Source organism: Melopsittacus undulatus, chromosome 5, assembly GCF_012275295.1.
Source record: "Melopsittacus undulatus isolate bMelUnd1 chromosome 5, bMelUnd1.mat.Z, whole genome shotgun sequence".
NCBI lineage: Eukaryota > Metazoa > Chordata > Aves > Psittaciformes > Psittaculidae > Melopsittacus > Melopsittacus undulatus.
In genome coordinates, this window is record NC_047531.1 from 81728369 (window position 1) to 81744916 (window position 16548).

The 16548-nt window shown below is 41.1% G+C and overlaps 1 protein-coding gene across 1 annotated transcript in view; it reads left to right on the forward strand.

The window, feature by feature from the left end:
* The window catches only part of ITPR2 (inositol 1,4,5-trisphosphate receptor type 2), a 252357-nt gene that overhangs the window by 37753 nt on the left and 198056 nt on the right, over window positions 1–16548 (forward strand). Inside the window, exons 3-9 of the mRNA XM_034062808.1 lie at window positions 2911–3026; window positions 4206–4292; window positions 5004–5162; window positions 10654–10752; window positions 11261–11344; window positions 12399–12545; window positions 13772–13867. Coding sequence (XP_033918699.1) covers window positions 2911–3026; window positions 4206–4292; window positions 5004–5162; window positions 10654–10752; window positions 11261–11344; window positions 12399–12545; window positions 13772–13867 — 788 coding nt within the window. The remainder of the gene's footprint in view (window positions 1–2910; window positions 3027–4205; window positions 4293–5003; window positions 5163–10653; window positions 10753–11260; window positions 11345–12398; window positions 12546–13771; window positions 13868–16548) is intronic.

Here is a 16548-nt window from a genome sequence, read left to right on the forward strand (position 1 = left end):
GGAATTCTATTCTTCTACGAATAGATCAATTCTATAGAAAGACCAATTGATGTGAAGAGACAGTGAAGGGAGAAGCTTGGTGTAATAATGGCCAATATATGACAGACCAAATGGCACATCTGCAGAACTGAGAGCACTGCAGCTTAGTTTGTGGATTGAGAGCCAGTACTGTTGCAAACAGCTAGCAATGTGGGCCCAGGTGATGGGAGCAACATGTGGCATGGTCTTAGTCTAGTGGTTTTGGCAGCACTAACATCACATAGCTGTGCTTGAGTGGGCTTGATTATAATTGAGAGTGTGTCTTGTTTTGTTTTAAGTAATGGGAATTCACTTTTACTTAGGAAAGGCAAGGCCAGTCTTCACAGTAGATTTTCAGTTCCTCTCCTGTTGTTTTATAAGAGGAATTCCTGCTGTAGATTGATTTCAATAACTCCTCGCAGACTGTGAAGAGATGGGTATGTTGGAGGATATATGGAGAATGTATCTCACAGGAGCTAAATCTCCACTTCTTCATCCCTGTGTGTAAGAGTAATTCCATTAGATTGGTAGTGTTGAAAATGAGAATAGTATCTGCCTTGGTATCAGCATCTTCTACAGACAGATCGTGAATCTGACACTTGAATTTTCACTTGTAAGGGTGGAGTAGTTAGATACATGATAGAAGGTATTTCCCACGTGCTGTTGTGGATTGGAGAACTGGAACCAGTCCTAGGTAGTTAGCAACAGCAGATGTTAAACTTGCTCTGGGAACTGGGGTGTGAGTGGGACAGCACTGTAAAATAGAAACTGCTGCTGACCTGACTCAGTGGTTAAAAGCACAAACCATGATAGTTCCTATAGCTTCCCCTGCTGTTTTTGTGACAGTAATAGGTGACTGATGAGATTACACAGTAATTAAAAATGACATGCGATGGTGGTAGATTGAGCAAGGTCACCTACACAGTGATTCAGTACGTTAACTGGAATGTGTACTTAGTATTGATGTTGCTATTTCATGTTGCAGCATGGTTGATAACAGAGGTAAGGGTGACTATACAGTGCTGTTGGGAAGTGACTCTCCAGAGAAAGCAGCAAGAGAGCTGAGAGTAGAGAGGGCTGCTTTCAAATTATTCTGTGCTATGTGATGTGTATGGCATTGACTGTTGAGTGCAGTGGTAAAAAGCACTTCATGTTGCTCACATGGAGCTGGCATTTTTGTTCACTTCTTGTTTTCTATATTTTCCTGAGGAGCAGTGTCTGTGCCATACTCTGTGCTATGTGGCTTTCCAGTGCTGTTGCAGTCTGGTTTTTGTGGGAAAGTTCTCTGATGGCCATCAGAGAAGCAACATTGCTAATTCTGGACAAACTGGGGTGTCAGTGCCTGCAAGATGTGCTTGTGGGGTCAGAAGAGGGATGTTTTTATTCTTAGCCCTGGGGCAAGCTCTCTCTTCAGCAGGATACATTGCCTTTACTACCTGTCTGCAGCTTGTGCTGCATTGGGGTGGCTGGGAGGGAATAATTTCTTCCCTCCCATCTCTACCTTCCTGAGACTCTGATATGGAGCAGGGAAGAAATTCTTCAAGGTCCATCCTCTGGGGGTGGATTAGTCCTCAGAGAGTGCTTGGCCATCGATGACAGAGAGGGCTAATAGTTTGGGACAGACCTTCCTTTGACATTTATTATGGTAACCCGTGTTGGGGAGGAGTTTCACACTAATACACATGCAGTCCTGTATGTTCTTCCTCTGATTGCTAATTAATAGTTTCCTGTCCCTTCCTCTTGCCAGTTGATACATGCAGGGTGTGAAAGGACAGTTACCAACATTTGCTAAGTAAATGTCTTTCAAGCCAAGCTTTTAGAGCAGTTGGTGACTGGGGCCATGCGAGACTATTATCATTTATCACTCTAAAAGTAGTTGGATTTGGGTGAATTATGAGCTTCTGTTTCTAGTCTGTAGGACAGTCACTGGACTGAAAACTCCCCAGTCAGGGAATTTAACAAAATCTAGTTTATTGCCAATTAACATTAACTTACAGTTGTTGACTCTGGTACTGGGAAATAAAAATGAACAATTGAACAAGCACTTAGGAAAGCGCCCTTTGGCTTCCCTCCAGACACATCTCTCCCCTTTCCCAGTACCCAGTCCTCTTGCTGCATGTGGTCACCGTGGGGATGCAGTGGAGCAGGGATGAAGGTCACTGCATTGCAACTTGGTTTGTTTTGCTGATCCTCGTTTGTTACTCCGTGTCTACACCATTGGCTGCAGCCTCCTCAGAGTGTACCTCCTCTGGCCTCATTTGTGCAGCCACCCTGCTTGGGCAATTCCTCTTGGATGGCTTCCCCTCCCTGCCTCCTTACCTGTTGTTGGGTGGCAGTGGTGTTCAGTTCATGCCACTTTGTTGCTTTCACCATTCATTTGTTTTAATCAGTCTTAGTGAAGGTGTGTGTAGACCTGAGCACTGCGTTGACCTCCATGGTGGCTTGCAACTGAGTGCCCGTGCAAGGCAACTGTTCCAGCAGTGCCAGAAGGAGCAGGGCAGTCAGATGTATGCAGTCAGATGTATGCAGTCAGACGTATGGTGTACAGAAAGCAGGACTGTTTTTTCAATGTTTCACATGTCTTCAGATAGCGCATCTGTAAAGTTGTGCTGCAGCAAAGAGCATTAAAAAAGCAGCAGGCAGTTTTGCATATGGCAGGTTCACAGCCTGGGACTCTCGCATTGGTTGTGTGGAATGGGCATGAAGGCTTTAGCTTCAACTCAGATGTTCCGGCACCCTGGTTATGAGTTCATTGCCATCAAGCTGTTTTGTGACTATGTTTAAACACTGGTATCTGACATTTGTGGGAAAAGAAAACCAGTCACAGCATATTACAAATGAGGGAAGTGTCTTTCAACATTGCTTATGAATATATTTTTCAATCTTTCACAGACTGCCTTTTCAAGGTGTGTCCTATGAACCGATATTCAGCCCAGAAGCAGTACTGGAAAGCTAAACAAGCCAAACAAGGAAACCACACAGAAGCAGCACTGCTGAAGAAACTTCAAGTAAGAGGCATCTGTATTTGTAGCCTTATCTCGATCTGCAGGCTGTAGAATTACAATAGAATAAGAAAGAACAGTAACAAGTGCCTTGGGAACCACTGTGGTGGGTATTATTATGCCACCATAGCAACTTCATATTCTCATTAGCTCTCCTACCTCCTGACTGGCATTTATTGCCCCTGCCCTGTTTATTTTGTCTTACTCTGGGCTGGGGGCTGTGCCCATAGATTCTATGGATCTCTGCTGTGCGCAAAACACTTCTTTCAGACGTTTTATGAAGTAGAAATGGAGTTGTTAAAATCAGGAGTAGGCCCTAGTTTAAATCATGCTTTTATTGTAGAAGTGCTTTCCAGGAGCTGGGCAGAGAATTGAATGGAGAGATTTCAGCACTTTAGTCTTGAAGTTCCTCTGAATTGCAGTTGTCTTTTATTTCAGTCTAAGTGATCCTTATCCAAACCATTGAACAGATTGTATTTTGCATCAAGTACAGTACGGATGGAGAAATTCTTCTGTCTCTGAAAAAGAGCTGGCCTGGTGTTATAATTGAGTGCACAAGACTAAGTGAATACAGGTCATCATAAAGCTGGTAGATAGCTTTATGTGCGGTTGAGAGGATGCCAGTGCTTCCAGTTGAAAACAGCACATGGTGTGTGGCTAGAGCTAGCTACACAGTAATTATAGCTAGGAGCTGAGTTTGTGCTGTGACTGTGTTTGACGCAGACTATTGCACTTTGCCTTGATTTTGCAATGTCTGACCTACTAATTTTGCTACATACAAAGTCAATGTATGCAGTTAAAAATCCAGGTAAAAAAAAGGGCGACAGGGAAAAGCTGATCATAGTCCCTTCTTTTTTTTCCTTTCAGGAAAAGCACCTGGAATTACTTTTCATGCTTGACAATTTGTTAGATAGCATTCATCTCAGGTGTGATCCATAAATTGTGGCTGAGTTTTTATTCTGGGTAATAAAAACCCAGAATCATTACACAGGGTCTGAGTGATTATAGTTCAGAAAATTATGCTGCAGCAGGATTCAGGTGCTAATATTTTCGGTGCAGTAACGCTTGCAGGTTGAAGGGAGTGTTTTAAATGTGATGCCATTTCCTTTTATCACTATTTGTTCCAGTAGCTGAATACAGGTCCTGATTTTGTAAGAGCTTAAAGAAATAATCCTTCTCTTGCAGCATGCGGCAGAGCTGGAACAAAAGCAGAATGAAAGCGAGAACAGAAAGCTGTTGGGTGAAATTGTAAAATACAGCAATGTCATACAGGTAAACCCATTGAAATCCATCTGCCTTCTCTCAGAGCTCGAAAGGAAACAGTTGTTTCATTTCAGGGCTCCAGTGGAAATGAATCAAACCACTGTAATCTGGATTGTCAAGGGTCAGGTAAATATAAGTTGGTGAAGTTTACACTATTGGGTTTTTCTCTCTGTTTTAAAGCCTACCAGAAGTGCTGCATATTCATGTTTAAATAATATGTCATAATATAAATTTTGTGTGTTATTTTTGCTGCTATGGTTTAGAATCTGAATGTAAATATGTATCTTTAAGATTTATTTCAAAATCACATTATAGGGGTGCTGTGCAGCTCCCTTTAAATCACTGAAGTCATTTGTACTACATGACATATAAATGAGACAGAAGTTATGCTCCTAAGTGCGGTGTAAGTTTCCTGTAATGGGTGAAATTCCTGAAGGTAACACTGTTTATGGACCCTTGCCCTACCTGCACACTATATGCTGTAAAATTGATCTCTGACACGTTTCTCTCAAAACTGAGATATAGCATCTGTTTTTCTAAGCTGCAATATACTTCAAGTTTCATTTTGCTTTCATTTATGTTAAGAAAAGCATTACAGTATGGAAACCTGCACCTCCTCTTTTAGCTAAAGGGAGAATAAGCAACAGCCATCAAACCCTCCCTTTGAAGGGAGAATAAGCAACACTTGTACTAATTCTTTTAATTATCATTTGTTCACAGCTACTGCACATCAAAAGTAACAAGTACCTCACAGTCAATAAGAGATTGCCGGCTCTGCTAGAGAAGAATGCTATGCGGGTGTCTCTGGATGCTGCAGGGAATGAGGGATCCTGGTTTTATATCCAGCCCTTCTGGAAACTGAGGAGTGAAGGTGACAATGTAAGTGGAAATACTGAATGTGTAAGAAGGAGAAGGCAGAAAGTTTCCAGAAGACATATGATCTCTTTGCTACTGGCATAAATCATAATGGATTAAGTTCAGGAAAGAAATACTTTAAATGGTGCTTGGGACAATTAGCTTGTAAGTGTAACTAGAATGTGTTACCAAATTACATGGAAATGTTGACACATTCGTCTGAGCCTTCCTGGCCTGTGTTTGGGCATCTTTGCTAAGTCCACCTATTGAGTGTAGATTACAAAGCTGATAATAAGTCATATTTTACACTAAATTATTCTTTTAAAAAATACTATTTTTTTCATATTCTGGGCAGCATCTTTTTTTTTAAGATGTCAGCAGAGAATGTTTCCAGGAAATACATCTGGTTTCCTCAAATCTCTTGCCCTCCTCAGCATGACAGTGACATCTATGATTGCTAGGTTGGATAGTCTGGTGGGTCTTTTCTGGGTAGGGTTCAGAAGTAGAGCTATGTTTTGGTATGGGGAAGACTGTATAGCAGAGCTCTTTGCAGATCTGTGAGTTGCACCATGAGATCAAAACTTGGTTCTTCTTTCAGTTGGCTGTAGCTTGGTTAAATGCCTGCTGTGGAAAATTCAGATTTGGCTCTGGGAAGGCCACATGATGAACTTGTGTGGTTTTATATTGTAGACCTAGTTGCGAATCTTTGGCCACTCTCCCCTGTGAAGTAATTGGTGAAGTAGCCCTCTCAGGATTGCAGACAGGAATGTCTGTTGTGTATTTTCTCCATTAACTTTGTAGCTATTCAGCTCTTGGGATACTGTCCAGAATGAGTGTGGTTGCTTGCAGCTCCTTTTGGCAATCTGTTGTGGGGAGGAGAAGAACTGCACTCACAGCTCCTAGTCAGAAGTCCCTAAAGTCATATAGTCTTTCCCTGCTCTACTCAGTGGTCAGAAGGGTATATGAAAAGCTCCTCTTTTCCCCAAGCCTGTTGCAAAGAAAAGCAGCAAATATGAGTAGCTCTTTTGGGCACCTCTGCATGGCTTTTCAGCTGGGGGAAGTGTATGTTGGGGATCAGACATTAATCTGGTATTCTTTTGCGTCTTTGGAAAGGGAAAGAAAAAAGAAAAAAGGTGACTTACTGCTTTAAGGTTTTGGTTTAATTTCTTAGAATAACATCAGTTCATAATCTTATTATCTCATGCCCAGGAAATAAGTGCATGTCATGCTTTCCAGAGTGAGGACCTGGGTATCCAGATTGTGATCTTCAGAGCCATCCTGAGCCTTTACAGCTGAGAGCAGCAGAATGATCTGAAGCTTATAAGACATCCTCAGTCCTATAGACTTTTTGGTTCAGTTTTACACTGTTGTGGGCACATAAGAGTTTGGAAGTGGTTTGGCTAGTCTGAAAAGCTTGCAGATCATTGCAGTGGTTGCTGTAACATTCCACTCTGCAGAACTCTTTTCTGTTTTGTTCCCTGTGGGGCTGTATTTGACAGGGTCTGAGCTATAAGGGCTATGTGGGAAATTATTAGGTTTACTCCTAACTTAATAGCCTCCTTTGGAACCTGCCTGCTGCTTGTTTTCTGTCACAAGGTGTTGCCTTTCAGAGCTGGAAGCTTGCCATTATATTTTATAGAGGAAAGTCTTGAGACCCACATTTTACCTCCTTTCTACCAGGCCTAAACAGATCTGATAATTTTCTTTGCAAACCTTCAGTGCTAAACATTAGCCCTTTGGTAGCTTGTCTTGTAACTGCTCTGGCACATTTCCACTCGTTCAACAGTTACAGAAACTAAGCATCTGCTGTAAGGGGGGTAGGGTTTTGCCCCGCACAGATGGAGAGAGGCTCCAGCCTTGTATCCACTCCTTCCCTCTCAGTTACTACCAGATATGTGTCCATTAAAAAGCTAGTTTGGGGGGACTGATCTACAAAGCACCTAAAACCACATAAGCTGAGGCTACTTTAGCCACTCACTAAGCTTTTGAAGAACTTATATTTTTTATACATTTTCTTCTGACCTCTCAGTGCATGGACTTAGCTTGGTATATCAGACCCTTATTCTGTCTGGAAAATTTGAGTTGTGCTATAATGAGGAAATTCCCTGAGAAGACACATTTTAGAAAGTCTTTAGCTCAGTAGAAGTAAGTATTGGTAATGCTTGGATGACTGCTACTGTGTCAGATGACTCAGACAAGGTAGATCCAAATATGCCATGTATCCTTAAAGAAAAGAAGGTGGTTTGATCTGGGAGAAGCTGTGATACAGGAAGTCATGTATATGAGTTTTCTGGTACATCATCACAGTTGTTTAGCCTTGTGAGATATAAGTTATTTCTCTGAAGGAGGGGTAACTTAACTTCATTTGCAACTGATGAGTTATGCAAGTCAATAAAAGTAATGAAAAAATACAGCTGAAAATTTGCAGTACTTGCCATAACTGCAGCATTTTATACAGACTTTCCTTAAGCATATAAGAGCTCTTCCTCAAAGGAAGATGTCACAGATTAAGGCGAGAGCTGGTTCCAGTTTGACTGAATAACAGAATGGGCACTGATAACAGGATTAGCTCTGTGTGGATTGCATTTGCAGTTGTCTGCCATTTTAGGTGTTTAAAGCGTGATCTTGCAGCATGCAGGGGGAGGTAGTCTTGGAGAATGCCCAGCCACTTGTGGGGAAGTTCTGTTAATCCTCCTGGTCTTTAACGTGTGTCAACAGTTCCACTGGCAGATGTGATTATAGCATAGAACCAAAGGAGATGGAGTATCAGAGACTTTGGTGTGACCAGTAATCTACTTGGATAGTCAGTTCAAACAGTAATCACTGCTACTGCATCTTCACAGCTAATATAACCTTTTGTAACTGTCAGTCTTTGTGATATATTACACCTCTACTAGATATTTGCTCCTACTTCTTGATTGTGGTGGGTCAAGGTGACCTTATGGGGTTTATATGAATGACAGAATTGTTCTTAGTGGTGCCAGTTCTGGATCTCCACCCAGAAGACAAAATGCAGTCAGCTTTGACTATGGCTCTTCCCACTTTCAATGTACCATCTTCAACAAGGCATGGACGAGTAGGGTTGCATGAATTTAGAAATTACCTTGTGCAGGTAGAGCTCTGCAGCATCCAAGACTGAAGGACCTTGTAGGTTTATCTTGAATTCAAAAGTTAAATTCTCATTGGATTCCCTATGAATTTAATTATTCTTTTCTTACCTAGACCAGAAAGGGTAACAGTTTTGTCAAAGGAGTCAGGAATGAAATCCTCAAAAGCTGTGTGTCTGATGAAGCTTTAATGAATTCAGGTCTCTATGTAAGGAAGAAGTCCCAGAGAAAACTATTACCCACTGCTGGTCTACAGAATACTGTGGCCAGCTGTGCCCCAGGGCAGCTAAGGAAGAGGAGAATGAGCTGGTGTCAATTTTAGTTTTGCAGAGGGAAACCTTGGGAATACATTGCCCTATTTTCTGTAACCTCCATGTAGTTCAATTCTACATGGGCATGTGGGCATGCAAGTGCTCTGCCTTTGGCGTTTTGGGCATGCTGGAACGTTATTTGGAGCAGGAAATCAACTGGATAGGGGACAGGAGAAACTCAAAAGAGCAGACTTACAACTTACCCAAGGCAGCCGTGTATAAGAAAACAGGGTTACCTCTTCACTTTGTTTTCTGCATCATTGTTGGAGGGTATCTGGGAACAAGCACTGTGAAATTGCCTTTGTCCCTTCCTTCCCAACCACCTGTGGAGGTTTGAAGCAAGAAGAAAAAGAAGAAAGGAAAAGAATAAAGGATATCTCATTGCTTCTGTGGCAGCTGGCAGGGCTGGCCAGCATTGAGGGCAGGTTACTGAAGCTGACTTGGGTCAGGGTAGAAAGAAGACTGAGACAGAAACCATGACCCCACATAACAGTTCTTCCTCAGATGTGTGCTTACAGCAGAGTAGCTGTGTATATCTCCTTTCCTCTGGTTACTTCCATGGTAGTTACAGGCTTGTGTTCAAAGATACCTTCCTCCTGCCCTCTTTTTCTTCTAAATAAGATGCTCAATGCTGTGCTCTCTTATGAATTACACTGTTATAATCCTGATGTACTTGCAATAATTTTGAAGTCCTGATTCCACTTTGCAGGATGCAAGCCTGATGATTTTTTGATTAATGAATTGTCTGGTCATAACTTCTTAAAATGGGCTGTAAGTAATGTCTGTGTGAAGCATGGCATGCAGAAATGTATTGCATAAGTAACATAAAGACATCTTGTCATTATTTTGGTTCCACTAGGGACCTTTTTCTGTGTGTAGTCTGAGCATGATGACACTGTCTTATGTTGCTGTTTTTTAGCCGTGTTGGTAAAGAACAGGCAACCTTCTTTTCACCTCTGCAATGGGGGCTGAATTCACCTTTGTTGAAGTTATATGAAGCTGAACTGGGCTCTGCTTGTTCATATGAAATGTGCTGATCAGTGCAAAAAGCCTTTTTGTTTGTGTTCCAAAAAAAAGCATGGCTTGCACAGCATTTCATAGAGCACAAATCACATGTAGCCATTTGTCCTCATATGTGTGTGCACTTAAAATTGATGTGAACAACCATAAGCAAATCAGGACCCAATGCCAACCAATCTATGTGGATTGATTTATTCCTTTTTTTATTAAACTATTACTTTTTTCTCCCTCCCAGATATGAATTGAATTCTCTATACGCATGTCTCATTAGGTCAAAGACACATTTGTATATTGTTTTTCCCTTGTCTGTATAGGTAAAAGATTGCAAGGGTGTGGGAGTTTGCTCGCAGGGAGTCAGCTAGGAATTCCTCTCACAGAGAGAAGGTCCCTCAGCTGCTGTGCTGCCCATGCTGAGCTCCAAACACCATTTCGGGTGTAACAGCAGAGGGGATGGGAGTATGTTTGCCTCTCTGAATTTCCAGTGCATTACATTCCATTACAGATTGCAGTCATACAGTCTGAACCGCACAACTTCTGAGCCTGTCGTGACATTTGACAGAAGATGTTCCACAGAACTGGGGAGTCACTGGGCTGAGAAGTCTTGTCACAGATGGGTTTTTAAGGCCTTTGTGAAATGAAAGACACCTTGATGAGAGAAGGTCGGCTGACAGCAAGGGAGGGAAGAGGGTCTTGCTCTCCGACTACAGATTATTCTCTAAGCTTTTTCTGCCTTTTGGCTCACAGTATATATGGGATAAAGAGTAGTTCATGTAACTTTATAGGTGAACTGAATTGCTCTTGGAATTCATAGGTTCACATCTATTTCATGATCTCAAATTTCTGCTGAACTGGGTGACATGCTTACTGAGAATGTGAGGATTCATTAGTGTGAAGTCTTGAACCCTCGCAGTCGTGGAGGCACGGGTGAACAGAGCTGGTGTGTGATATGTCTGCAAGTGAATTCACTGAGTGCTGTTCCTAGAGCATGTGTTTGAGTCATTTTCTAAGAATGTAACATTGCTTCATTTTAGTGGGTAATTATGTATGTCCAAACTGTGTTTTGTTTCTGACTTCCAGGTTGTTGTGGGAGATAAAGTTGTTCTCATGCCAGTCAATGCAGGGCAGCCTCTACATGCCAGCAACATTGAGCTTCTAGATAACCCTGGCTGCAAAGAGGTGAGGAATTGCTCTTTTGAGGGGAATTGCTGATCTGAGATGTAGTATATGTTGTTCTTTACTGATAACCAGAACCTGCCACGAGCCCACCATGGGCTAGATGCCAGTATTAAACATTTGTTCCAGCTTGGCCTCAAAAACCGACATGAAATATGCTTAATCTTGGTGCAGTTTTTTCTGGCTCTGAAAGCTTTGTGAGTTTTGGGTATCTGTAAGTCTCACTGATGTCCAACAGCTCTGTAGATTGTCTTTAGTAGTATGTCAATAGACAGAATTTTGCCTGCTGAATCTTCTCCATCATCAACATCACTAACACTTAAGAGCTTCAGGACATATGTTAGGAACTGTACAAATACGTAGCTAAACCATGTTCCCTGCCATCCTACCAGTGTGTGGTCTTATAGAAGAATAGAATGTCTCAAAAAGAAAAGAACGCCCCTTAAGACTGTAATTGTGTTGTTTTGCTTTTGTGTTTTGTTGGTTGGTTTATTTTCTTTTTGCCCCAAAGGTAAATGCTGTCAACTGTAACACAAGCTGGAAAATAACTTTGTTCATGAAATTCAGTAGTTACCGGGATGATGTACTGAAAGGAGTAAGTATGATCTTTTAGAATTGTTTTTTGAATCTGAAAAATGCCATATGTGACTGTAGAGAAATAATACCTGGTGAATAAGAGAAGAAATGAGGACTTTATGGAGCTGTTGAGGATCCCTCACTACTGTCCTTTAACAACCAGAATATTTTTCCTCTGTGTTACTGTCTTACTGAGTGAAACTGTTTGGATTGTGCTGCTTCCAGCCCCTTTCCCCTCCCAGAAACAACTCAGGATCCATGAGAAAAAATGAAGTTCAAGCCCAGAATGGTGAGGGCTCTGTTCAGAGTAGCTGCGACACTTGAGTTTATGCCAAGATGATAAAAGCAGGTATAAGATGCTTACAGAAGGGAGTGAAAAATTACAATAGCTGTAATAAGACAATGTAGCTTTAAATGCTGTCTGACTGCACAGCTTCCTGCCTCCAGATCACTCCCTGAGATTTAGTTTTTAAAGAAATGAATTTCACTGCTCCTCACTTGGCACTATCAACTGGTTATTTTTCAGTAAGTATCAAGGTATCATCAGTTTTTGAGGAAGAATTTGAAAAGGAAAATGGTATATATATGTATAGACCCATTTGGGGGTAGTTTTTAAAGCATTGGAGAGAGGCAGCAGGAAGCAAAAATGCGAGAAGAAATAGAGAGGGTATTAGTTTTGGTTGCAGAGTAGAAGAGAGATGATGTGTGATGTTTGAAAAATCTGATCATTTTCCCTAATTTTTATTTTAATTTTGAATTTCTAAAGTTAGCTGGAACTAAAAATCACCTTTAGGTTAACTGTTGCCCCCTATTCATTGCAGTGATCTGAAACAAGTTTTGTTTTCACAAAAGTGTGTGGGTCTCCTTACAGGACTGAATTCTCTCATTTGATTTCCATACTCAGTGCCAGGATTGTATGCCCTGTGCTTGGTACCTGCTCCAGCAATAGGAAACTAATAAATGTTATCTTCACATGAGCTACGTTGATATCACTGGAGCTAGTACAGTTCTAGAGAATGAGTCTAGCAGTTTTGCCTACCACTTAATAATGCTTCTTTTCCATATTGCTTTAGGGAGATGTTGTTAGGCTATTTCATGCAGAGCAGGAGAAGTTTCTGACCTGTGATGAATATGAGAAGAAACAACACATTTTCCTTCGTACTACATTACGTCAGTCAGCCACTTCTGCAACAAGTTCTAAAGCACTGTGGGAAATAGAGGTATTTTTTACTTTATAAATATTTCAGGACCTGAAGGCCAGGGTTCAGTAAAAATACTTTACCACAATATGAATCATTCATAGCCTCTTGATATCATCATACGCCTCCCCGTAACTATTATTATTTTATGAAGCAGTTTGTGTAGGATGATCACTGGAGAGATGCTTTATTGTTGTGCATGTGTGGAGAGAGGATGCTTTCTTGCTATATTTACCTGCACTAAAATGACAAAGAGTCAAATTCAGACTTGACATAAATGGTGTGATTTTATCAGAGCCAATCAAATGATATTCGTGTATCCTGGGTTCTGAGTGTTTATATTTGACTTCACGTGCAATGTAGAAAATTGAAATTCATGGCTAAGGAATGTCACAAATGTGATCAAGTCCATTCTTCTGCAACACTGCACATCAACATCTGTTTAAAGTTAGGCTCAATAAAGGTGTTGTTGCTGAATGGGGGTGACTAGCAAATGTATTTTTGTTTAGCTGAGGAGTATTGGAAACTGGTATGTCTCAAACCCTCGCTATTACAATAGTGTAACTCCTGTATTCAGGAATTCATAGGTGCTGAGCAAACTTTGTGCATTTCAAACAGAACTCACTCAGGTCAATGGTTGATTTTTGTCTGAGAAAGGACTGTATGGAATACAGTATATTGCACTTGTAGTTCTTTGAGATCACCCCATAAGAGAGACAGACATTGTGAGGTTTGAAGATAGCAAGTGATCTGCAGCTCATTCGAGGGGAAAAGGAAATAACCAGCATATTTCAAATTATATGGGGATATTTTATCCCTTGAATAAAGATTTATCAGAAGCTCGTAGTGTTGTCAAAAATAGAGCTGCTGTAAGTGGTGAAACAATATAAGATGGTTTGGGTTTTGCGTGTAAGTAGTGCCTATGTAAGCGCAGAGCATCTACACTTACTTTCTTGTGCTCTAGATTCACACTATGTCACTTTAAAGCAAAATTTGGCTCATTATGCTTGTAAGGAGTAGATTAATGTAAACATGGAAAGTAATAGGAGTAGTATTTCCTGGCACCTGGCAAAAAATAGATGTAAGTAGCTGTTATCAATGGTGGGCTTAGTGTGAGCACAGAATTCATTTCTGTGGTAGACTGTAATTATATGGTTTGCATATTTTTATTTGAAATGAGCTGTAAGAACTGACAGTGATCTAAGTATGATCTTGAGGGATGTAATTACAATCTGTGCTTCTTTTAGGTTGTCCATCATGACCCTTGCCGGGGAGGAGCAGGACAGTGGAATAGTTTGTTCAGATTTAAGCATTTGGCAACTGGAAACTACTTAGCTGCAGAGGTAAGAATGTCAATTAAACAACTGGTTGTGTGCTGCCTAACCAAGAACTGCCACTGTAGATAGGTTCACAATGTAGATCTCAAAAAGATCTCACACTGGTCTAAATGGGGAGAACTGGATGTATGTTGCTGTGTCATGCTGTTTTGCTGTATAGCTAAGGGTTGCAAGGAAAATGTTCTGAGCTACAGGACACAAGCAGGTGAGTTCAAGACAGCATCTAACCTTAAATTCAACTGTGTTGTTGAATCTTGTATTTGCTGTTGTCATGGCAGCCAGGGCTAACGCCACTGTTAAATATCCACCATATTTACATCAAAGTCTTTGGATTAATTTATCTTTTGGAGTACTGCTGTGGTCAGTCAAATATTCTTCTTTGCTGGCTCAGGCAGTCATATACAGAGTAAAGCTTTTAGAGTGGAACAGAATGTAAGGTAATCGTTGAGCTTGATTAGAGCAGTCTGTGTGCAAGCACTAGAACAGATAACTCTAAACTGCTCTAACTTGATAGTTGCCATTCCTTTTTTTCCTACAGGCTCTAGATTTCTTGGGAAAAAAGTTTCTATGGTACTGATTTCAGTGCATTGATCTCTGCCAGCCAGCGTGTGGTCCAAGGCATCTCTGTGCTCTGTAGAAACTTGAGAAAGGACAAACTTGTATATCGGTGTCAGGAGTAAACCCCTCCCACATAAGAGACATTTCCATTCCTCTCTGCTTACAGTGACAAATCGTAGTAGAAAGACTGATGGAGAGCCAGGAAAGGCATCAAACACTGACTGATGGGCTCCCTTCTCCTGCCATAGCTCATCTGCTCAGGGATTTTCAGGATAAAAATCTTCAGCTGAAGTGGTATCACACTACACTGAATGTTGAACCTGAGCTTAGGTCTTTCTGCCTCTGGGAAGGAAAACCCAGTCAGGAAGGCTCGCAATATGGAGAGAGAGGAGTGAGAGCTGGAAGAGCATTTGGGTGAAACAGAGGTGACTGTAAAGAGCAGAATTAGCAGAATGTATCTATGAGTAAAATACCTTCTGGTGGCAATATTAAAGGTACCACTGTCATAAAACCCTGTGAACTGTATTTTACACAGTTGATATCTGGCACAACACACCAGCCAGACATACACGTCAAAGATTTATGAACAGGCAGGCAGACACCTAATGTGTGTGAGCTAACTTTAAATCAGTTGGGCAAAGCTTACTGAGCACTTATCTGTGCTCTTGCAGCACAGGAAGATTACTCATGGTGTGGATTATCAGCAGCGTCACACATTACCATGACCTAATTTTGTTTAAGCTTCCATGATAGAGATATCTAGGGTGGAATAGTAAGTGCAAACATGTAAACAAAATTCACAAATCTTTCAAGCATTCTGTTGTTGGCTAATACAATTTCTGTCATAATTTGAGCTATTGTAAATCAGGATTGATTGCTGTTTAAAAGACATATTTTCCTTACTTCATCTTTCCATAAATCAATTTGATGTGTACCATGGAGATGTCTGCAGTGGAATCAGGCATAGATTAGGTCTCAGACAGTGAGCAGAAGTGTCCTTCAGTTGGACATCTCCTTCTGCTCCTCCCAGTTAGGCTTGTACAAGTGCTGTGCCTTCTCTTTTCCTCTGAGGCTTCCTGTGCCAGATCAGATCAGCCTGATTTGTGACTCAGTGGGTCACTATTAAGCCTTATTGTGAAGAGATGCCACTGCAGCTTAAGGTCAGAAAATTCAAGACACTTGGCCCAAAGAATTCAGGAATTTAAAACTAATGAACTTGAAGGTGTTTCAGCACTACAGTAAGGTAAAAATCCCCAGACAAGAAAGAAACAAAGAACAAACGGTGAGACAATACAGTTGTTCAGTAAGAAAAACATATATGTGAGTACTTGCAAGTCTAATTCTTATAAATTTGGGAGAATGAAGTCAGGATGTGTAAATCCTACGTTCCATATCCCTTAGAATCACAATCAGTTGTCCAGCTTTTGTTACCTTTCAAAGTCTAAGGGTGCTCTGATACCTCTGAATTCTGACACAGTCTCAAGTAGTACTATTTCCTTTAATCCTCTTTCCACATGGCATTACTTTGGCTAATTTTCAGTAATATGCTTTGAAGTTCTTTAAGACCTAACTAATACCATAAAGCAACCTAGACCCTACTGCTAGACTATGGGCTGAAAGTGAGCCACCCTGAAAGACTCACCTCTATAGGAGATCCAGTGGAAGACATCTGCTAATTGCATTGCTAATGTCATTTCCCTGCTGCTATGCACATCCTGAAGACACAGTCTGACATATCAGATACATGTATGCTCTTGCACAATTCATTAAGGTGCAGGAGGGATATGCTGGAGAAAGTGTTTCATGTTTGGTGGTAAGACTGGGGACATCAGAAATCTGCATAGGTGGTAAATGTCTCCTACATGTCCAGCATTTGGCAATCTGAAGTCACTGGCTCAGACATTCCTAAAGCATTGAAATAATAAAAAAGTGAAACCAAATGCTCAGCTGTAAAAATGCAAAGAGAAATTGTCTTCTTTGGAGACAGTGGAGGTTCTGCTGTTAGTGTCAGAAGGGCTTGATTTGACCCAAAAGAGCTGAGCAAGATCCTTAGTGGGAGGTTTTGACACTACACTAAACCACCAGCTAAGATCCAGGCTGCTGAGTTTTATTCTCATCTTCACAGAGTG